The 23,958-nt window shown below is 44.3% G+C and overlaps 1 protein-coding gene across 3 annotated transcripts; it reads right to left on the bottom strand.

Moving 5' to 3' along the window:
* Positions 1-3,520: 3,520 nt before the first annotated feature.
* Positions 3,521-18,603, bottom strand: TAGLN3 (transgelin 3). Of its 3 annotated transcripts, none has more exons than XM_023212966.2 (5): positions 18,228-18,603; positions 17,743-18,095; positions 16,397-16,571; positions 5,556-5,658; positions 3,521-3,994 (listed from the first exon to the last, which is right to left on the bottom strand). In XM_023212966.2, exons 2-5 carry the CDS (start codon positions 17,920-17,922, stop codon positions 3,853-3,855), a joined length of 600 nt encoding a protein of 199 aa, XP_023068734.1. In that variant the 5' UTR covers positions 17,923-18,095; positions 18,228-18,603; the 3' UTR covers positions 3,521-3,852. The 3 variants fall into 3 exon arrangements, with proteins under 3 accessions (XP_023068734.1, XP_023068752.1, XP_023068743.1); XM_023212984.3 differs by having other exon boundaries at positions 3,524-3,994; positions 17,743-17,924; positions 18,228-18,461; XM_023212975.2 differs by having other exon boundaries at positions 3,526-3,994; positions 17,743-18,016; positions 18,228-18,547.
* Between the last annotated feature and the right edge of the window lie 5,355 nt (positions 18,604-23,958).

Genomic DNA, 23,958 nt, shown 5'->3' with positions numbered 1-23,958 from the left:
AAAAATAATACATCCATTCAACAGATTTTCAAGGAAAAATTACTCAGTCATTTCCATGTAGAACTTTCCACGTAGAAAGGACCAGCTTCCTCATCTGGTCTTGTTGGGACACCCCATTGAGTCACATCTTCCTATTTCCTGAGAAGATATCTACCCTGCCCGTTTATCTGATAGGCTGTAGCTGTGAGAAACTGATTTATTACCAAAGGATTATAGAGATGAAGATATTCTCAATATGTTATGCAGATTACAGATGTATTTTAGTATGCTAGGATGAGATGCACTAAATTGTGGGTTGTGGTTATCCTGGAGGATGGAATTAAAGAGGGTCTTTACATTTCCCAAATTGTTTGAATATTTTACAACGTTTTATCCAGGGAAAAATCTATTCTGAAATTTGGTAAAAGGGAATAATTATCTTGCTGGCCCGTTGTACAAATACCTTGAAGCTACAGTGACAGTCAATAAATTAAGCATGATAAACATTAATTAAGATCTGTGTTATTAATAAAGCAGCAGCAAAATAATAAAGCAGGCACAAACCAACATCTAGAATCACCCTGTATTTTCCAAAGAGCTTTGCCTCAGAGACCCATCTATTATGGATTATGTCACAAATGCTTACTGCAATACAAAGCAACTTTGACTTAATATATTGAAGAAAGGCTTAATGTTTTAAAATACGCAATTATCTTTCTTTTGTTTTTTGGGTGCACATGTTGGCAAACAACTGTTTCGACATGAAAATTCCCATTTCTAGGTAGGAGCTGAGAGGAGTGAAAAAAAAAAAAGAAAATTTTTATTTCTGCAATTTGCAGCATGTTATCATCACATGGAGAAAAATTGAGTACCAGAGGCCCAGAAGAATCCTTCTCATTTGGCCCCCTAGCCAGTGGTTTTAATAGCACAGTAGGTGTATTACTAACACAGGGTTTGCATAATGACTATTCAGAGTTTACTCTCACTCAGTCACCACTGCCTGCAATTGGGAAAAAGTACATAGCATGCTAAGTGGGTCTGTAATTTAAGAAAGAAGGAAGATTGCTCTTTTGAAAAATAGACTTGACTATACTTTGGATCCAATCAAGCTATTACATTATTTCCTGTAGCTGAAATGCATAAACAAACTATCAAGAATTGGCACCTACCATTTGAAATGGTTCTCAAACAGTTTTGGGAGCAGAGACCATGAGCTGACTCAGAGGGTGTAGTGACCTTAAGCTTGTTTATCACATGCACAGTGTGAGGGCATTACAAAGCCCATGTGAAAGATGGCCTGGAGTCTACATTATTCAAGAAGTTGACCTTGGCCTGTTTAAGTGTGGAAATTTCACTTCTAAAATGTCCAAGGGAAATAGGCTTTAAAAGGACTCACAAGAATGATGTGCTGATTTCTGCCAATAATGCTACTACAATTTAAAATTTTATCTTTGTGCTTTACAGTTACCATAGCAGTGAAAGATTCATAGCCAACAGAATTGTTTCAGTTTCAATGACTGATTAAATTAGCAGTTTTGCTCATTTGAGGCCATGCCCATTATATTTATTATCTACAGTAGTGCTGCAGTCTGTTATGCCATTAAAGCTTTCTGCGAATGATAACTAAAATGGCAGAATGTCTGCAAATAAAAACCAAGATTCTACTACTTGACTGCAAATGCAAAGTGGGAAAAGAGAGAAAAATAATCTCAGGCTTCAGCATGGATCACTTCTGGTGACTTTTGGGAAAATATATCGAGACAGATATTCTTTGGAACTACACACTGGATTCTCATTCTGTACCTTAATTGCCACCACTCAGGGTAAACCTCTGCTCTAGGGCCTCAAATATTTTCAAGAGCCTCAGCTCTAGGTTGCAATTATTAGATAGGACTGAAGGGATGGGAGTCTCCATGTGGGGGTTGCAACATGTTGGAAGGAGAAATGCCCAGGTTCTGGCAAGTCTACCGGTGCTCTTTTTACCTGCTCCTTACTCCAGCTGGGCTCCAGCACAGCCCTGAACTTAGCAACCTGCTTCCTGCTGGCTCTGAACTGATTTTGCTGTTTTCTCGCCCCTCTGTGTCACTGTACGGCTAGGGCAATGTGGGAGCCCAGAACAGGGCACGTCCTGAAAGTTCTCTCCCAATCCATCTGCTTCCTGATGGAGGCTAGCTCTCCGGGGTCCCTACCCCCAATCCCAAACACGGACCTAGACACCTTCTCGTTCTCCAGGACTTTCCTCCGAGTTTTATTTCACTTTGGGATCCATTGGCCTCCTTCTCTTACTTTTGTGGCAACTCCAAGGTAAGGTTTCAGGAAATAATTCAGCTGCCATGGCTGGGAGACACCTTTCTGGGAACAGGCAGTTCACCAGCGGCTGTCAAAGGGTCACTAGAACTTCTAGCAGGTACAGTAAACAGTTTAGGTGACCCACAGGCCAATTTTCTTTAGGATAATGGTTTTTCCTTTTTTCTTTTACATTAAAGGTCTTTTTAAAATGTTATGTTGAATCCCAATACATAATGTAGATATATCAGAGCTGCTGTGGTTGAAGCAGTAGTGGAGGCCCGGGGTTCTGCCTCCTTAGCAGCCCTGCCCCCACAGGGATCCCATAGGAACCTCTGGGTAAACCTAGAACTGCAGAGAACAAAGAGATAACACAGTACAAGGAACTAAAAATCCAAACATTTAGAGTGTGGCAATGTCTATACTTTCATCTATTTTATCTTTTTCTTATTATTCATGATGTGGATAAAATACCTGATTTCTTCTCTTACTAGATGTATCACTTGTTTTTTGTCTTTTTTTCTGGTTTGTTTCTACTGGTAAGAAAGAATAAGATGAACCAATAATCCCCAGGCTTTTTTGACCTTTTGATGTTTTCTATCCATGGGGAAAAAAATCTCAAAAACCTATTCATCTTAGGCAAATCTCAGTCCCAGGCACCATCCTAGGGTTTTAGGGGTTTAGACCCTTTAAATGACTTTAAGAGAGCAAACTACATTGTCTATAACTCCTGGATGATGAAAAAAAACTGTATAAATGTCAGCATCGGACCTAGGGTCTGGTCTGTAAGAGGAAGATGAATGCTAGAGAAGTGAAAACTGCTCATTCATTCAGTCATCTACCCACCCATCCATTCAATAAAACCACCCACCCATCCATTCTTCCTTCCATCCATTCAACAGATACTTCCTGGCACGTATACAAGAGCTTCTCAAGAACCAGGGCTTTGTCTCAGTCTTTCCTGTGTCCTCTACAGGTCTAGCATAATAAGCACAAAGTACACGCTCAAAAATTGTGGGGGTCAAAGACTTTGTTCTTGAACTCACGGCTCTAGGCTCTCAGAGTGGGCGAAATGACTCCTAAACTTTCTACTCCAATTGCCAAGATAAACCTGATAATCTTGCCAGAGCATCCTCATAGCTAACCTATGTTTCTCAGCTGCAGCTTAAGCTTAGTTCCATCTTTCTGGCCTTTGAATGGAAGAAAACCAGTCCGGACTCCGGAGTCCCTAAGAGAAAGAATGAACTTTACACTGTAAGACACAAGACTAATTACTTTATTAGGTGCATTCTGTAAGTTGAAGAGGAGAATTTTTGGCAAATAAATAAATAAATAAATAATCAAACAGAGACTTTGGGCCCGAGGAGCTCAGGAAAAGGGAAGCGGAGTCTTTGCATAGTTCTAAATGAACAGGAGGTGGCAGCAGTAGGCAACGCGGATTCTCGGCAGAAATGCAGCACTTGCAAAAACCAGGGACAGAAGGCTTTGAGAAAAAGGAGAAGGTCAGAAGGTGACTAACTATTTCTTTTTCGTAGAGACCATGATGTGGAACATTCATCCTCTCTACCAGGGGCAGGATGCGGCGTCCTACATGATCTGCCTGGGCATCCCGTACCCTGTCATGCCAGCCTGGGAGGCTCCCTTGTTGCTGCCCATCTGCAGGCCTATTACGTTCTGTCCCTGGCGAAGCTGCTCCTCGGAAAAGCCTCTCCGATTCTGCTGAGCTTTCCTGGACAAGGAAAGTGAGAGGGAATAATGTCATTATGACAGTTTTCCAATCCTTTTCAAGCTATGCAATTAGACAGTCTCTCCTGGGGGTCCCCAAATAGATCAGCAGGTCCTACCCTGAGCCGTGGTTATGAGCTATGGCCCTACCCTCAGCCATCTATGGCCCTACCCTGAGCTATGGTCCTACCCTGCACTGTGGACCTACCTCAGCCGTGGACCTACTCTGAGCTATCTCCGGCCCTAGCCTGAGCTGTGGCCCACCATAATGCATGAGCTCCCTATCTTTTAGAAGCCCAGGTGTTTTCCAGAATTCCAGCAAAGAGGAGGGCAGAATCAGTGGCTGCCTCTCTGGGGAATTCACTCTCCGCTTTCCTCGTTTTTCTTTCTCTCCACTCTCCCTTCTTCCCCCACCACTTTAGGCCATCTCAGACCTCTAAGAGGAAGCCTGCTTCTTCTTACCCTTTCTCTCACAGCTACCTCAGGCCTTTGTGAAAATTAAAATTGGTTCTCTTACAAAGCACATCATTAATCCCACCCCCACTTTCCCTGTATAGGGCCAAGATGAATAGACCATTTTAGAGCCAAGGGGCCGAAGAGTTAATGAAGGGAAATGTCTCAGTCTAGATTAGAGGTCTGCAAACTTTGGTAAAGAGCCAGATAGTACACAGTTGTGGTTGTGTAGCCACATGGAACATGGTCGTTCACTAATAATACAGACACTAAAACCAGGGTTTCAAATGGCCAATATCTCAGAGGTTTTCAGGGCAAGTGTTCTTTAAGATGACATAAGCTGGTAACTTTTTTTTTGAAATAACTGTCAAGGAGAAGAAAAGGGGATCATGGAAATGAAAAATTATTTGCCACAGGGCACTCTTCTACAACTGAGTTATCCAGTTTAAGCTTCCTGCCTACCCTACCCTCTGCAAAAAAAAAAAAGAAAAGAAAAGAAAAATCACTTGAAGAAAAGGCCCTTTACTGAGAGATAACCATGTAATTTGTCATCCAGACTAGGATGCTGTTGAGAGTGAAAGAGAGTTCTGTTAATAAATACACTGGGACAACAGAGATGTTAACCATGACTGTGCCAGACAAACAGGACAGATTTACCCTTTATTAAGTACACAAACAAAAGAAGGAAGGAAGGAAGGAAGGAAGGAAGGAAGGAAGGAAGGAAGGAAGGAAGGAGGGAAAGAGGGAAGGAGGGAAGGAGGGAAGGAGGGAGGGAAGAAAGCTCAGAGCTGGCCGAAGTAATAATAAAACCAAGTTCAGACATGGCCTTCAAGAAAGGCCATCCAGTCCTGCTGAGCCTCAGGAGAAACACAACCTGAGTGGAGCTGGAGGATGCAGGTGTCATAGAAAAGGCCCAACCATCTGCTCTGGCTAGGTTACTGGCCTGTACAGACGCATCAGTCTTTCATTGCTTTGGGGAAACTCAGCTGTGGAGACAGCAGTGCTTGGTCCTGAGGCTTTGTACATAAAGCCTCTGTAGAGTTCCAAGGCTTCAGACCCTCCCTCTGGTTAAAATCACCTTGTGGGCCAGGGAGCAAGGAAGAGACTTTTACCTGTGAAACCAGGATGGCTCTCCCCGATAGCAGCCATCATCCTTGGTGACTGCAACACTGCCTAAAGCCATCAGGGTCCTCTGCACAGCTGCCATGTCCTTCCCTGGAAACCAACAAAGAGATTAAAGCTAAGCACGTGTCAGAGCCAAGGAATGCTGGAAGGATACAGCTGGACACCCAGGAGGGAAGTTCTGATAGAAGGCTGCGGGTGACCACATTCAAGGGGGCAGTGCTGTCAAACACCTCCCAAAGTGGCCCTAAGACAACCATACCCAAACTTCTCAGAAAGGAACAAAAGGTAACCTGGTTCATTATTCTCTATATGGTACATACCAGAGATACCAAGTTTCTAATCCATTCATAGTTGCTGTATAAATAAAATCATCCATGTGCATCAAATTGAGTATTTGCTTTGCTCTTTGGGCCAGAGGTCTGGCAAATGAAGAACAGTAAATCAACACAGAAAGCACTCAATGTGACACAAGTGATAGGCCCTTTATTTTGTGCTGCTTGAAAAGAGCTAAATGGAGCCAATAAACAACTGGCTTGTGTGTGACAGGGAGGAGAGCAAGGGAGAGGGATGTGCGGTGTGGCCCCTGCACAGTGGGATGGGGAGCCCCGTTACCTAAGAAGCCCAGTGACCATTAACCCGTGGAGAAAGCAGCTGGGCCCTACAAGTCAGCCTTTCCTCCCATCCTTTCTCCTTTCTTCTCTTCCAGCTGACTGACATGCCCTAGACTGAGACGATGCTACTGTGGGGGTGGCCTGCAATTTAGAATCAGATCAAAAGTCCATGCAAGGCACCAGTGTGGAATACAAAAGCTAGAAAGCATAAGGTCAGAAGGGAAGGCAGCATCTAACCTGGTGGGGGACTACGAAAGTTAAGGGCAAATATTAAGGCCCTCTTTAGACCTGGTGAATCATCTGCAGTTTTTTGGCCCCGCTGCTGCAGCTCAGTCTCTGGGGAATACAGAATTACAGGGGAAAGGCAGATGGAAAGTGAGAACGGAGTATGAACTGTAATAAAATAAACAATTAAGGCCTTCAGAGGCACTCCAGTTCAGGATCTTCATTTATTCGAAGAGGAGGGAGAGAAAGCTGATCCTCTCTCTCTCCCCTGCGCCCCCACCTTCACATTAACCACAGGGTGATTGCCTGAATCCTGAGGCCCTGTGGGACTGGGTGGTGAACACAAGGATAAAATGCTGTCAATGGATAGTCCCCCGGACTCAAGGAATAACTGGGGAGGTGGAGAATGAAGTATTTCAGAAGCAGACGGAAGGGAGAGGGCATAAGGATTATTCAGAACTAAGAAGAAACACAGAAATGGTTGTTAGAATGACTCTTCCACAGGTGAAAGCATTTCTGTAATTGTCACCATATAATGGGACACTTTTAAAAAAATATAAATGTGGTAATGATTTCTGAAGGCTCATTCTGTGAAGAGATAGGGAGACGACTTGCTCTTAAGCAGCAAGCTATTAAAGGGAACCTAGAGAAATGATTGAGCAAAGGAAGGCTTAGGTTAGGTTATATCACTCATCTCTACTCTTTACAAAGAGCACCCTGGATACTTGTTTCTGGTGGTTGGAAAGAGCTGTTCTGATATGTCCAGGATCTGGGAAAATGTGGGGCCTGACATCCAGCAGTGCAGCCACAGATACTACCCTGGAGCAATGGGTGAAGAAGCAAAGTCTTATTAAACCATAGAACCAGACTCCTTCACAAGTAGCTAGTTCATCCCTGGTATCCCTGCATCTAGAAAATTCCCAACACTTAGTTCCCTTTGTCCTTTCTGGGTTCATGTAGTAGTCTATACAACACTTCTTAAATATAAGACTATATATAAGAACTTATAAGAACTAACACTTATAATAAGTGTTATATATAACACTTCTTGTATAGACCACTACATGAACCCAGAAAGGACAAAGGGAACTAAGTTGCAGGCTAGGATAAAATATCCAGGAGCCTAGAACTACCAATACAACCCACCCTCATCCCAGGGGAGTGGAAAAGGAAGTGATTACACTTGAGGAAGGAGCCACTAGGGAAGCAGGCATTATTTGACAGCAAGAAATTGGAATTTTTTCCTTAAGAAACTTTCCAAAGCAAGATATTTTATATAAATTATAGGGTAGACACTGTATATATCATCTCAACCTCATGGAGTTGGGATTATTCCTCCTCATGTGTGGATGAGAAAACTAATTCAAAGAGGTTAATTAACATGCCCAGAGTCACCCAATCAGTTAATAGAGCCCAGCTCTAGATCAGACCTGTCTGAATGCGAAGCCCTTGAACAATCCACCATGCCACGCCGCCATCTCCCATGGCGCCCATTGCAGGCTGGATGAGGAAGCACATTCCTCAGTAGGAACCAGCAATTAGGGATGATCTGAAAGGGTCACAATGGCTGTTTTGTGCCAGGCCAGAGGAGACACACTGAGGGGGATAAAACTGGAGCACAGATTTCAGACCCTATAGAATCAAGGTCACCAACCCCAATGTCCATAAGTCTTTGTTTTTGTCTGGGTTTCTCTATGTCTTCATCCAAACAAGACTGAAACAAAGAAAAGCAGTGAGGGCCTCACTACTGATGTTCTGCCCGAGTGGTATCGTTTGGACGTTTTGTCCTCTCCAAATCTCATGTTGAAACGTGACCTCCAGTGTGGGGGGTGGGCATAGTAGGAGGTATTTGGGTCATGAGGGCAGATCCTTCATGAATGGCTTGGTGCTGACCTCATGATAATGAATGAGTTCTTATGTATGAGTTCACACAAGATCTGGCTGTTTAAGAGCTTGGCACCTTTACCTTCTGTTTCTTGCTCCCTCTCTTACCATGTGACATACTGGCTCCCCTTCACCTTCCACCATGATTGTAAGCTTCCTGAGGCCCTTGCCAGAAGCAGGTGCCAGCACCACACTTCCTGTCCAGTCTGCAGAACCATGAGCTAAAATAAAACCTCCTTATAAATTACCCAGTCTCAAATATTCCTTTAAAGCAACAAAAATGGACTAGTACACTAAGTTAATGATTGCCAAGATTCTAAATAACATTATGACCAGAAATCTGCCTTCTGGAACCAGTTCACATCTAGCTTATTTTCTTGTTATGTTAGTCTTGTTATATTTCCTAATTTCAGCACTCTTGGACCGACAAGATGGGAAAAGGGCCTTTTTCCAGCCTTCCCTCTCTTGCTTTGCCAGTTCAGAAGCCCAGATCAAGTACCATTGGATGAGAGTGGCACACAGAAGGAGTCAGGGCCACTTGTAGAAGCTGATTTCTGCAACTGGGGGATCAAAAATTTAAGTGCATAAAAAAGCACTGAGGTTAAGGAAGCTCTGTGATGTGCACCAAGTATAAAACAACGAAAGGCTGGGCACAGTGGCTCACACCAGTAATTTCAACACTTTGGGAGGCTGAGGCAGGAGGACTGCTTGAGCCCAGGAGTTTCAGGCTGCAGTGACCTACGATTGCACCACTGCACTCCAGACTGGGCAACAGAGGGAACCCCTGTCTCTAAATAACAATAAGATAAATGAAATAAATTTAAAAACAAGAAAAGCTAAACTAGTCATATCACAACCAAGCGTCATATCTGCCTAATGACGAAGCCTTCAAAATTGTGCAAGTACAAAAAATGGCCATACACAGCCTGCTTCAGAGCAGCGTTTCCCAAGCTTCTTGGATTATTTATGGGAGTTGGCCGGCGGCGGGGGGCGGGGCGCATCTCTTTTAAAATATGCATTTTGAGGTCATTCTCCTGAGAGAATGGTTTGGTAAGTTCTGGGAGTCCATATTTTTAATAAGCTTCCCGGGTGATTCTTATCGTCAGGCAAGTTTGAGAGTTATAGGTGTTGCCTGGTGATCTGCAAGCTAAACTGATCTTCAGGATTACCCGAGAATCTTAAATGTTCAGATTCTGGGGCAGTCTCCTGAGATGATTCTGAGGCAGCCAGATGGACAGGCAGATACTACTCTAAAGCTTTGGTTTTCAATGTTTAAAAACATCCCCATGTCTGCCATGTGGTAAGTACTAAATAATATTTGTTAAGCAATAACTCCTTTCTTCAGAGATATCTTCCACAAAGTCAAAAGTAAAAGCGATAATTAGAGAACTCTGTTCCAAGTTGGAAGTCAGCCCAGAGTCCTGCAGCTTGGAATGGCTTTGCTCCCTGACAGCCACCCTGCGTGCTTTGGTAGATTGCTGGGGCTCCTCGGGTGAGCTGGAAAGCCACTGCTCCAGGCCATTCTTCCAAGAAAAGAAAAACATTCCTCAAAGAAGGATCAGCTAAGTGTTGGTCATTTTCTGGAAGGAGGGATAGCAGAAATGAGATAAAGTCTGGTTATCTAAGAGCTGGTGGAATCTGAAAAGCATACCTACTGTATGATTCCCACTTTACGACATACTGGAAAAGGCAAAACTCTTGAGACAGTAAAAAGATCAGTGGTTGCCAGGGTTGAGGGTGGGAGGGATGAAAAGGCAAAGCACAGAAGATTTTTAGGGCAGTACTTGATATGATACTGCAATGATAAATACGTGTCATTATACATTTGCCCAAATGCATTGAATGTATAACAGCAAGAGTGAACCTAATGTAAACTATGTATTTTGGATGATGTGCCAATGTAGGTTGATTACTTGCAACCCGTGCTACTATCATGGGAGATGCTGATAATGGGGAAGACTGTGCATTTGTGGGGAGAGAGGGCATATGGAAAATACCTGTACCTTCCTCTCAATTTTGCTGTGACCCTAAAACTGCTTGAAAATATTAGTCTTAAACAAAAAAGGAGTTGATGGCACGGTAGCTTTCTCTGTCTCACCTGGCAAGCCTTTTCAGCAGGAGTTACCTAGCAACTGACAGCTTGACTTGACAACACAGCGCTCCCTATTTCCTACATTATCACAAAGTAATGTTATTCAAAGTGTGAGCCTGCACCCCACATTACTAAGTTATAACTCCTGGGGTGTGGGACTGGAGGTTCTGCATTGTAAGGCCCCAACCCAGGTATCCTTAATGCTATAAAGATACTTTAACAAGGATTTTGTTCCCTTAAATTCTTTATTGCTTCCAAGATATCTTATGTATGTCTATGAAAATAAAAAGTAAATGAAAAGGATAAAGAAAAAAGGTAAAAGAGAAGTCATCTGGGTGTGTCAACTTGGATTGGACAGTCTCTACTTTCTATCTCTACTTTTAATACAAAAAAAATCAGTCTTGCAGTCAAAGTTCTTTGTCTCAGAGCTATTATACTTCTATTACGTATCAGTCTTGACTCAGCCTTGTAACTCTTAGAATACTGGCTTTTTCCATCTTTCTTGGACTTACAGAGAAAGTAAGCAGTCGTATATGAAACCATGTCTTATTTCCCTGAATAATAACTTGGGCCTAGCTTCCAATTCTCCAGTGAAGGGAGACCAAAATATTGCAACAGTCAAGGGAGAAATATCAGAGGGGAGGTTGGGTTTGCTCTGTGGATTTTATAAATGTTTGTTGCTTGCCTCCCTGGCTCCCACTGCTCTGGGTGGTGGCTCTTAAAATGAGGTTCCCAGACCAGCAGAATCAGTATGGTCTGTGAATTGGTAAGAAATACAAATTCTTGGCCTCACCTCAGACCTAATACCTCAGAAACTCTGCTGTTGGGGTTTAGCAGTCTGTGCTTTAACAAACCTACCTAGTGATTCTGATGCATGCTGGCATTAGAGAGCCACTGCTAAAGGAAAAACCCACCAAATACAATTGTCAGCAGCCACTTGACATAAATGCAGTGACGGCTGCTCTGATAGAAATCGAGGCTTCAAGGCCGGGCGCGGTGGCTCACGCCTGTAATCCCAGCACTTTGGGAGGCCAAGGTGGGCGGTTCACGAGGTCAGGAGATCAAGACCATCCTGGCTAACACGATGGAACCCCATCTCTACTAAAAATACAAAAAATTAGCCGGGCGCGGTGGCGGGTGCCTGTAGTCCCAGCTACTTGGGAGGCAGAGGCAGGAGAATGGCTTGAACCCGGGAGGCGGAGTGAGCCGAGATCGCGCCACCGCACTCCAGCCTGGGCGGCACAGCAAGACTCCGTCCAAAAAAAAAAAAAAAAAAAAAAGGAAAATGAGGCTTCGAGCAGCAGACACTTGTAATGTCTCAAGTCCTTACAGGTACTTTACTTACAAGATCCCAAGATATCTGTCATGCTGTGTGAAATATCTCTTCACTCTTGCTGTTGAGGAATGACACACAAAGTGACGCCTACCAGAGAATATATTTGAACCTCCAGGCACTTTCAGTGTAAACCACGCCTCCCTAACTCCCAGTCATCAAGAGAGGGGAACAGGCACGACATCATCATGTGTCCAGGATCCTTCTCAGTAGGATTACTAAGAAGAGCCATGAGACTGATCGATCTGCGAGTCTTACCTGCTCTGACATTCTAGAATTTTATACGTTCAATGTACATCAAGTGGTTACACAAATGAACCAAAAAGATCAGTTGCTGAAAGACTAATGATGTGGGGGAGGGGGGGAACCAACATTTATTAGGTGTCTAGTAGCCAGGCACTGGGCTAGCTTCTTTACATAGTTAATCCTTACAAAAATTCTACAAAAGAGAGGCATTAGGACTGTTCACCAAGAAGGGAACTGGGGCTCTGAGAAACTAAGCAACTTAAACAAGGTCACACAGTTAGTATGTAGCAAAAGAGATTTCAACCCATCTACCTGACTCCAAAACTCATGCTCTTTCCAGTGTAGGGGGGTTGTCTATGTCTGGAATTGGTAAAGCAATAAATTACAGGGAAAGACATCAAGAGGGTAATGACCGCAAAGTGGAAAAAACTCTCAATAAAGTGACTCCTAAAGTCTGGTCATTCGTATTAGAGAACAGCTGATGAAGTAAAGGCTCCACAGCTGTCAAAGAGGGCAATGGTCATCCAGGCAACCCCCACCAGCTCCTGTATGTGGCCACTAAGTCCATTTGTTCTAAGACAGAATGTGTGTTTTTCCAGACTTACTCTTCCCTCCCTTATTTTCTGTTAATCTTAGAAAAGACAAGTCAATGACCATAATAACTTCTACATTACCAACTTTTATTATCCTCTACTATCATCATGAACCAGGCTAAGCACTTCTAATGAACTATCTCATTTACTCTCCATATCAACCCTGTGAAATAGACATTATCCCCACTTTGCAACTGAGAATATCGAGGCTTAGAGAAGTAATTGATAAGTGGTAGAGCACAGGATTGTCCAGGCAGTCTAATTTCTGACTCAGGAGCCTGTACTCTCCTGTAATACCTTCCAGGATAAGCTTGCATTGCAGTCTTTCTGTCCCGCTACTAGACCGCAACACTCACTTGCTCTAAAATGTTTTCTCTCTCTCTTACACACACCCTTCCCTTTCTTGCTCTGCTTTTTCTCCCTTTCCCACTTTCTGTCCACGGAAAGATGCTGAAGTCTTACCTGCAGAGTACTTTCTTCTGAATCCTAGACAGCTGAGATGGCCCCACCCCTGCCCTTTCCAGGGCACCCATGGCAAATCCAAAAGTAATCTGCCAGGCCATTCACCTTTTGTTATTCACGAGAAGACTTCCCAGGCCCCTTCCATTCCTCTAAGCCACCCTACTTCTTCTCCATCACTGAAAGCAAGTGGTCACCCCAGCTCTGCCCTAGGGGGACTTCAGTAGCTTTGTCTATAATGTCCCTGTGATTGTGTTGTTTTTCGGAACCATTTAGCTTTGGATTTCATTTTAAAGCCTTGACTCTTGTATTCCAATTACCCTGCAGTCTATTTGAAGTATTTCACCTGGGGTGATTAAGGATGGTGGTACGTCTGGGGCCTCAGCCTATAGAAGTGATTGAAGCCTAAACAAGAAGGCATTTGGCAAGCCTGGGCTCCTCCAGACTCACAAGTTTGCAACATCCAGGCAGCCTGGAGAGTCACAGGGCAGCTGTGGGCAAGCAGAGCCCTCACTTGGGAGAAGGCACTGAGTAGGGAAGATGGGAGACTGAGAGCTGTTGGGCATGAAATACCTGCAGAGGAGGAAAAGAAGCTCCTAGGCAAGGAGGGCTGGAGCCACAGTGGCCACAGACATCACAACCAAGGTGCAGGGAATCTGGAATTAATGTAAGTTGATATGTGAGGACAGCATTAAAACCACAGTCAAGGTAGAGAACAGTAGGGAGAATGTGGGACTAAGCTAAGCCAACAGCTAGTCTAATAGCTGTGTGCACAAACATGTACCCCCTCACATGCACATAGACACATAACACGCGCCAACCCTGCCCCGCAGCATTCCTTTGATTCCAGTTTTCTTATGTCACACATGAGTGACAACCAATTCTTGCAGAAAGGACCCCAGCCTCACTTGCTCAGTCTGCTCTGCAGTACTGCCAGCCTTCCCCTACCTCTCCCTGCTTCTCTGCTCAAAGCAACCCACTTTTCTACCTCCTGCCCTATTGTATGGTGACCAGCATTGGCCTAAGCTTCAGACAGTATCCGGGGGAATATCAGATATCCTCTCCAACCTATAACAAATCTCCCTGGACTTCGGTCCTCAGTTGCCATTCCATGGAGGGGGCCATCAGACCCTCTCAGGGCCATTTGGAAACTCCGAAGCACCTGCTTTCCTATTGACAGCTCTCCTGTTCGTCCCTACCTACTGCATGACCTGCCTACAGTTCTTCCTGCTACCTGTCCATCCTGCTGCCCTTGGAGAGGACTTGCTATCTTATTTCCTTTAAAGCCCCACTTTTCTACCCCAGGGCTGGGACTCTTAGTGTCTGTCTTGTTCCCCTGGAGCTGACTGGTCCATGGTCCTGGCTCAGGCAACCACACTCATCCCTCCGGGCCTCCCTCTTCCTTTAGAGGAGTCCAACACACAGGTCTGGGGCAGGTGGTATATACCTCCTCTGACTGTGTACATCAGGGACCATTTCTCCCTATACTCCTCCACACTTGCTGTGAGCACCTCTGAGGAGTAACATTTTACCTTTGTGTTCTTCGTAAAAAGGGGGGGAGAGGCAAGTAAAGCATCCTCAGTAGCATGAAGACAGGAAAGCTCTCAGAATCCTCACCTCCCACAGACCTCCTGGCTTCTTCCTCCTCCTACACACTTCCTGCACTTGGTGGGGGTGGGGGGGACTCATCCGGGTCCCTTCCATTCACACTGACTCTCCACCCTTCTGTCCCACAGAGCCCTGAATCATCTTCCTCCTCCTCCTCCTCACCTCCTCCCCCACCTTCTCTTCATCCTCATCAGCTAGTCACCATTATGACTCAACAGCACACTCACGGTGTAGGTGAAGGAAACTAAGCCTCCTGGCCCAAGAATGGGTTGGCAGACTAGTTAAGGCTCTATTCTTTGCTGTCAGAGAGCCCAGGTTTGAGTTCTGGCTCTGCTATCTCATGGACACAAGTAACCACGGGCAAGCTTCAGTTTCATCATCTTTGAAACGGGAAAATTAAAAAACATTTACCTCGTAGGATTGTTAGCAGAATTGACTGGCATTATGCAATAAAGCACTTGTAAAATGCCTAGTGCATAGGAAAACATCAACAAGCAGTAGCTATCTGTATTAGCTGGAAAAAATCATCATAGTTTTGATCTAAGAAGCAGGGATCAAACTTCAACTGTGAAATTACATGAGAATTTGGAGGCTCAACAGCAAGTTCCATAGACTGGCCTGGCCTGCAGTTTTGAATATCTGAATTTCTAAATAATGGCAAACCACAAGGTAACTAATTAGCATCTTAGGATTTTAACCACTCACCTACGAGGGAAATATGCATTGCTAACTCTTTGCATGACGCCGAGGATTAAGGAGGCAATTGTGTCTTTATAAATCATAGTGTGATGAGTAGTAGAATGGTCCCCTGCTGGAGATCTATTTCAACCGTCATCTGAATACCCTTTAAAATACCAGGTCTCTCCATCAGGGGAAAGCTACCCCATTCTCACTGTCAACAGAGCCATTTGGGTCACTGCCCTGGGGATCCTGTTGGTTGGGCCACTAATGACAGCCAGCGAGAAAGAGCATGTGAGAGCAGAGTCAATCTGACAGTCCTGCTCTGACTAGTTGGTATCTCCTGGTGCCTCAGGCAGGCCTAGTGGAGAAGGAACACAGTCACATGGTTGGGTATACACATTTTCGCTAAAGGAGACACTAACGACACCATGACCGTAGTTCCCAAATTCTCTGGCAGGGTCTCTGTTCACATCATGTCCCCCAGTAATGGCAGATTATTAAATATGTCCAGGAGTGTGATTTGATTTTTATGCTTTTGTAAGATTTCCTCACCAGGTCAATTCACAAATGTGAAGGAAAAAAGCATTTGTCACATTGTGAGCAGAATGCATGTCCTAGGCGTAGTCACCAAGCTCCCAGATCACGGTTTAACAAAAGGTGGGAGTGCTATCTATTTCTCAGATTCACAAAATAGCCCCAGACGGCTTTGTCTATAAGCTGCAGCTGAGCGAGAAGCACACTGGCCTGGCCCCCTGCCTCCCTTCTCCTCTGGTAACTGTGATTTGTTATGGGAGGGGTAAGAGGAATAAAAGGCATGTATGTCACCATTAGCTTCCTCTAGCTTGAGGCTTCTGTTTACATTAGTTGCTGAGATCCCCTCTGTGTCCACAGGGTGTATGTTCCATTAGAAGAGAGTAGTTCCTTTTAATAGAACATAACAATGGGGAAGGCAAACAGTGCCCCCAGGATAACAGCTGAGAGCATCTTACACACATCAACAGGCACAGGGAAGAACACTGTGAGCAGTTTTTACAAGGAGATGGGGCAAAGGAGAGAAGAAGAAAAGAACAATCCCAAAGGCCGGAGGGCTGTTTACCTTCCCATAGATCCACCGTCTGAAAGATGTCAGTGGTTCTGACACCATAGGTCTCTGCAGCTTTTAGGAACTGGGAGATTTGCTCCATCTGTTTAAAAGCCATCTTTGACTCTGAGATCTTCGGTATGGGCTCTTGTCCTGGTGGGTATAAACTATTTATCAGCTTGCACAGGACCTGAAGTGGGAGGGGAGAGACAGAATCAATGTTTCCGTTTGTATTTACAGGTCAAGAATGAGAAGCGAATCCTGCTCACATGGGGCATTGCTCATCCAGTTTGGGCAGGAGCAAGTCATGGGCCCCAGGAAGGCATGGGCTCAGGGCTGTGTAGCCAGGCTTCTGTACTAAGCCCCAAAGACCCAGATGACCCCATTCCTAGCTGCTCCTTACTACAGAGATTCCTGTAGCCCAGGAGCGCCATTCCCTCCCTGTTCCTCCCTTCCTTTTTCTGGAGGAAGGAAAGAATGTTTACAGATAGGGAATGACGTGACGTGATGAGGACGTGATTCCAGACTTTCAAAAGAGAAATGACTTAGTGGCTCCTGAGGTTGGCAGAGCTCAAATGATAGAGTCTAATATTATTTCTTCTATCAAAAGGCAAATAAGAAGAAGGCTGCAATTTACTCATCTCATATATTTTAATAATGTGTAAAAGAAGTGAATGTGGTACCTTTTTCCCAGATATATATATATAAAACCCAAGCTCTGGGCAACCCAGCAGAAGCACTGGATAGCAGTTATGTAACAGTAAATCACAGGCTGCAGGAAAGGATGGGCTTGTTTGGATCACAGAGCCTGCGGCCCTCAAACCCTCAAACACACACAGGCATCTGGTCAGAAAGCCAGTTAACAAGTAAGGACTCCCTTCAGTTTCATGAGGACCCATCCACTCAACAAACAGACACGGAACACTTCCAGGGTGCATGGCTCCCACAAGAATGTGAAGGTGGCTAGTCCCCCTCCTCCCTCCTTTGTTTTACTGTGTAACCAACGCGTTCTCCTAAGGAAAGAAATGGCCCCAGAAGAGCTGATGCACTAGGAAGGCTGGGGAAATCACAAGGACATACTTATCTCTATTCTTATTAGAAAAATCAAAAGGGCTTCGAATTTGCCAACTCAGAAGGGAGATGTGATGCTAGGGTGAGTGGAGAACCCCCAGGCTAGCTAGGGAATAGTGCATGGAGCCCAAATCTTCCAATCCTGAAGAAATAAAGGCATTCCCATCCCCTCCTGGTGAGACACAGAGCTTGGCAACAGCAGCTTTTCCCGCAGCCTTACGTTAAGAGAAAGGGTCCTGGAGGGTTTCCCTGCCCACCGCCCCAGCAACCGAGATCGCTGCCGGCCTTACCGTCCCGTCCATCAACCATTTCTGAAAATGGGCCCTGCCGGGGGACGGGTGCTCTATGTCCTCTGCGCACTGCAGGATGATCCAGTCCACCAGCTTGTTCTCCAGGTCCGCATCATACTTCTGCTCGATCTTCTCCTGCACCTCTCGGCTTAAGCCATAGCTCGGGCCCCTGTTAGCCATCTCTGGAAAGAAGAGAGGACACGCGCGGCATCCACACAATAGCAGCAGCAGGCTCTGGCTCCCTGCAGACGGGGCTGGGATATGGCTGGGCAGCCTGGCCCAGCAGCAGCAAAGCGGGCAGAAAGCCGGGCGTGGTTTAAATCAAGGAGCCAATGAAGCCAATGGGGTTTCACCTACAAACGGGAAAGAAAAGCACAGCCACGCGCCAGTAACTCTAGAATAAAGCTCCGGCCGGTCCAGGGGGGCTGGAACCCCCCTCTCGATCCCGCCTATCAATGAGACGAGATGATATAACACGGACTCACAATCAAGTCTGAACCCCCAGGCAGCAAGGGGGATGGGTGGCGGACGTTTCCTCCCCCTTCTCGATAGCACTTTGCAAAGGCAGAAACCGTGAGACCGGGAAGAGCAGGTAATTAGCAGGCAGGGAGGAAGCCTCCTTTCATGTTGAACTGCTGCTGCTGCTGCCTCGCGCCTGGAAGAATGGCACATTGATTTGATTTTCTCATGGCTGAGATGGCTCAACCAGGGCCGTTGCTAAGAGCCCTCCAAAAAGCCAGCCCTCTCCTGTGTCAGTCAAGCCCGCCTGCCTCCCTCCCGCTGAGAGCCTCTTTCTCATCTGCACAATTCTTTCCCTCTTCTGGGGAGACAGCCGATTGTCTACGAGGCCGGCAGCTGCACAAGGGGATGAGGGCCTGTGGGAGGGTCCGTTCTACCGACTGTCCATCTGTCGGGAATAACCAAGCCAGTTTCCCACTGCCCTGAGGTAACAACTGTCTGGCAGGACGGGAGACGAGGGACTGAGAGCTGCTATCATTTACTTGTTCAGCTGCCAGCCCAACTTCACCCAGAAACTTTCATCCTGAAACTGTTGTGCCTCCGTTTGACTAATTCAAGGGAGATATTTTTTTTTCATGCTACCCTTAACTGAAAGACACTAAGAGCAAGTTTTCTAAATTATTGTTATAATTATTACTATGTGTTTTTAGATAGAAGTCTCCCTCTGTTGCCCAGGTTGGAGTGGCACAATCTCGGCTGGCTGCAACCTCCGCCTCCCGGGTTCAAGCGATTCTCCTGCCTCAGCCTCCCAAGTAGCTGGGATTACAGGTGAGTGCCACCACGCCTGGCTAATTTTTGTATTTTTAGCAGAGGTGGGGTTTTGCCACGTTGGTCAGGCTGGTCTTGAACTCCTGACCTCAGGTGATCCAACCGCCTCCGCCTCCCAAAGTTCTGGGATTACAGGCATGAGCCATTGTGCCCGGCAAGTTTCATGAATTAAACAAAACTCAATTACTCAGAACTCTTAGAGTGAAAGGTTTTGATAGAATGTAAAGACTTCATCTGAAGTAAGGACCGTGAAGGCACAACTGACATACTGTCAATAGTAACTGAATATTTCTCATGAGCAAACAAGCACTCAGGAGAAACCATTAGATCTAAGTTGGCCCCAAATTTTTATAACAGCTAAAGGACTTGGCAGTTTGTCCCCCTAGACTGTAAGCCACTTGTGGGTAAAGACTGAGTCTCATTGGTGTTGTGTAATTCTCTGGGTGTTTTTCATGAGAAAAAATCTCACATTTTTTTTCTTTGGTTCATTTCTTCATTCAATAGATATTTACTGAGTGTTTATGCCAACTACTGGACTGAGGAGGAATAAAATACAATTCTTGCATTGAAAACAGATTGATAAATTGACTCAAGCATATTAAATAAAGCAACTCTGGGTACATGGGATGATGATCTTTGTCCCTGTGGGAAATTGATTAGAAGCTATGCAGGAAATGACTCCTCAAATAATACATGTATTGAGAAAAATCTCCTACCGGCTGGTGCCTGGACTAATGAAAATTTAATTACTTAGGAGATATATGGGTGGTTTGCCTGAAAAAGACTTAGTGATCAGTCGTTGAAGGTCTAGGAGAGTCCTCTGGAAACAGAAAACCAGGAGCTTCAGGAGAGCAGTAGGTTTAGGAAGAGACAAGGGAAGGGCTGACTAAGGCAGGTCTTGTTGCTGCACAGAATCGTCAGTTGAAGAAACTCAAAAGACAGCAGCACTGTCTTGGGACACTTGGAGCTTAGGGGAAGAGTTTAGAGCAGGGAAATTGACAGAAGAATTATGGAAGTCACCACTGGTATCTTGGGGAGCAGCCATAAGGCTAGTTCCAACCTTAGACTAAGGGAACAGAGACCCAAACAGAAACCATGTAACTTTTTCATGGCTGAAATGGCTCTAAGGAAGATGTTGGTTTGATATGCAAAGCTTGAAGCAATTCTAAAGATGTACATTTGCCTGTCTTTTTTTAAACACTGTGTTTTACAAATCTTCTGTACCCAAAGAGTCCCTCATATTATAACAGAGTAGCTGGTGTGCTTTAAGTAAATGATTGGGCCCATGGTTCTAGAGAGGATACAATGGCAAAGAGAGGGGCCACAGTAGGGCATAGAAGTGTCCAGAAATCCAGAGGAAGTCTTCAGAGAAAAAATGCTTGATCTCCTCAGGGGTGACAGTGGAAATCAGCTCAACCCTGCATTGACTAAGTTCCTACTCACATTATAGTTAATTTTTTCAACAACTTTTTTTTTTTTTTTTTTTTTTTTTAGACAGAGTCTCACTCTGTGGCCAGGCTGAAGCGCAATGGTGTGATCTTGGCTTACTGCAACCTCCGACTCCCTGGTTCTCCTGCCTCAGCCTCCCAGGTAGCTAGGATTACAGGCTGCGCCTCCACAACCAGCTTATTTTTGTGTTTTTAGTAGAAATGGGGTTTTCACCATGTTAGCCAGGATGGTCTCGATCTCCTGACCTTGTGATCCGCCCACCTCAGCCTCTCAAAGAGCTGGGATTACAGGTGTGAGCCACCGTGCCGGGCCTCAACAACTTTTTAAGGGCCTATGTGTATAGCTGAGACACAAAAATAAATGATATATGACAATTTGGTTTAGTAACAAAGTTAAACTTGTAAACAATAAATGCCAGATGTCATGCTAAAATTATGCATGAAGTACTCAGGTTGGTACAATAATAGCTGGAGGAGGCTGTTAAAGAATCAGGGGAAAGGTTTATAAATGAGAGATGATTTTAAATCTTCAAAGACGAGTAGGTGTTTGCCAGGTGGATGGAGTGAGGCAAGAGGGGTAGGGAATGTTGCTTTCAAAAGAAGTGCATTTAAGGTGAAAATTTTCCAGCATTAATAAAACAGGGTTAAAGAGAAGAGAAACACAGAAAGAAAAATGAGGCTAGAATGTCAGGCAGGCTCCAGATCATAAAATGGTGTGTTTGCAAGTGCCCATGGTTAAATTTTCAGGAATTTCAAGAGACAGATGCTAAACTCAGTCATTTTTAGCAATTAGGTTATGTTAACTTACTCTTAAATAAATTATATTGCAAAGAAAAATTACTCAAAATGAACCACTTCCTGATTTATTTTGCTACATTTTACTGTTACCTATGTTGAGGATATTTGCGTTTGTTGTCTCTATATGGTGTAAATACTATGTGATAGTGCGCTACTGGGCATTGTCTCCCAGCTTTGCATTCAGAGATGTCATCATGTAGTTTTAAACCAGCCAGGGCAGGAATATTTATGCTGTGAATGTTAGCAAATGCTACAAATCAGGGTTTCCACCCCACCACCAAAAGCCAGTTGTTAAACTGGCTTTCAGCGACTGGTTTTTGGTTGTTAAACCAGCCTTGCATGGACTCACACATCATGCAAGAGTTTGAGCTTTTTCATAGAGAGAATGATCAGTCTGATTTGGGTAAAGGAAAAGGAGACAGTCAGAATGACTCACAAGTTTGACTTGTAAAACAGAAGCAATGGTGGCGCCATTTATTTTAAGAGGACTCATAGGTGGGGAGATACATAAAGCAGAAAAGACAATAAGGTTTGGATTTACTGCATTTGGGAAGCCCATGGTCCATCCCAGTGTATGAGGCAGTTGAGTTTATGGGTCTGGAGCTCAAGAGTCTAGATTGTAGGTGTATAGCTGAGTCACCTGCAAGCAGGTAGTAGTTTAAACCATGAACATGGGTGATGTTGCTTAAGGTGAATAAGTAGCAAGAGAAGATTGCCAAGGCCAGAACTCAAGGAGTGTTAACATTATAAGGTGGGCAAGGAGGAGGAGCCAGTAAAGGAGTTGACATAGCAGAGTCAGAGATGTCTGAGGACAAACAATGTGAAAATACAGCTTCTGACCTCAGTTGTCCTTTGAGAGAAGGAAGCTAGGATATAAACTGAGAATTTCAAAGCAGCAAGTGGTACCAAAAAGGCATCGATAGAGTACTGTTCACAAGAGCGCCCAGAGGACCCAGCAACAAACTTCCTGAAAAAGAGAGATGGGGATGAGTAAGGAAAGGCTTCAGAGAAACTGACTCCTGAGCTGCTTCTTTAGTAGAAGTTTATCTACCTGCAAAGCCCTGAAAGCCTAGGAAAAGGGGAAGACAAAATGGGAAAGTATATTTTCCCCAAAAGATACTTTAGGTTAAAAAAAACTGCTTGCAATTTTCTAGAAATATTCTTGAAATATACCAAAGCATCACATTTTTTTCATCCAACCATTACACATACTCCACAATTGTTTCTAAACTAAGAAGTTACTTGAGATCTATATTTAGAGGATCTTAAAAAGGTATATTGAAATTCCACCCACCTCAATCCCAGAATATAAGAATTCTTTAGATTTAACCATTCCAAATTTAATGAGTATTTGACATATTTGCTTTGGGGACTATCCTTGGAATAGTTACATGGCAAGTAATTCTTTCAGCTTTCTATCTCCATACTTTATAAAACTCAGTGTTGCCCAGAGCTTTTTTCTTCTCCTCCTCCAGAGACGCTTCTATATTGGCTGTTTGGAGAATGGTGTACTGTTTAGATTTGTATCTGGAAATGCCTCTGATCTCAACAGATGTAGCAAAAGCGAAATATATTACATGGCTTCACTTAGCCTTCCTTTCAAATGGTATTTCCCTTATCCCTTTCTGTTGTGCATACTGAGATTTAGAGGGGTCGTGCCACTTATTTTAAATAATGACCAAGTTCCAGGGGCTAAGGCACCGAAGGGCTGCCAGCTATTCCCGCATTTTACACGTCACTAAATACATGGGATGGAATGGTTTCAGAAAGGAGCTTTGGGGAAAACTAGAAAAAACAAATAATTAACACTGCACTAAAATACACTAGATCTCATGGATGCAAACTCATTTGGAATTTGTGATGTTAACCTCTGCAAAGCTGGATTAAATTTTAAAAGATTTTCCTACCTTTAGATCATAAAGGTTCCTTCTCCTATTTTGTTTTAAACCATTAGTATTTGAAAGAATACCGTACAACATTCCTATTTGGCATCTTGAGGTCAGGAAGGTCAAATCCAGTCAGTTCAGCTTTAGAAGCCCTACCCACTTCCTTGCCTCCACTTGCCTTTCTGTGCCTTCACAGATTGTGTCCATCAGACTCTGACTGGACTGTGGTGTTCTGTACCTAATAAAAAGCAAAAAGATAGTCCCTCCTGTATCATTGTTCTAAATGTATTGTGCTTATTTACACCTTACACCCTATCATCTAGGTTTATGTTATTTTACAGAAGAGACTGAGACTCAGTGAGGTTAATTGCTGTCACAGAGCTAGTAAATGGTGAGCCAGCATTAAAAACCAAGTTCGTCTCTGACCTTAACCATTATGCTATACTGTCTCTACATATGTATTATGAATCTCTATCATATTATTTTGCACAGAAAACCATCATTGGCAAGGGCCCTTGCCTTCATGTTCCTAACAAGCCTCACACCTAGCAACGTCTAGGCAAAGTAAGTCCTTGAATAGCCGGTGCCATCTTCTATCAACCCACTCCAACACCAGAGACAGTGGCACTCATAGATGATTTCTTTGTGGTTTGTAATTTTTGTCCAGTATAAAAGATAACCCATGGATTGTAGTTTAATTGCCCCGTAGGACATAAACCAGTTTTGTATCTGTGGAGAGGCCCTCAACACCATCCCCAAATTTGAAGATTTGCTAGGAAGACTCATAAGACTCCACA

Source organism: Piliocolobus tephrosceles, chromosome 2 (genome assembly GCF_002776525.5).
Source record: "Piliocolobus tephrosceles isolate RC106 chromosome 2, ASM277652v3, whole genome shotgun sequence".
NCBI lineage: Eukaryota > Metazoa > Chordata > Mammalia > Primates > Cercopithecidae > Piliocolobus > Piliocolobus tephrosceles.
Note: the sequence above shows the minus strand (reverse complement) of the source record. Positions and strands in the feature narration are given on the sequence as shown.

Coding starts and splice junctions, on each gene's coding strand:
- TAGLN3 (XM_023212966.2), bottom strand. CDS start 17,922: ATGGCTAACAGGGGCCCGAGCTATGGCTTAAGCCGAGAGGTGCAGGAG. Junction 16,572..17,742: donor AATGGTTGATGGACGGGACG/GTAAGGCCGGCA, acceptor CTCCCACTTCAG/GTCCTGTGCAAGCTGATAAA. Junction 3,995..5,555: donor GAGCCATCCTGGTTTCACAG/GTAAAAGTCTCT, acceptor TTCCTTGTCCAG/GAAAGCTCAGCAGAATCGGA.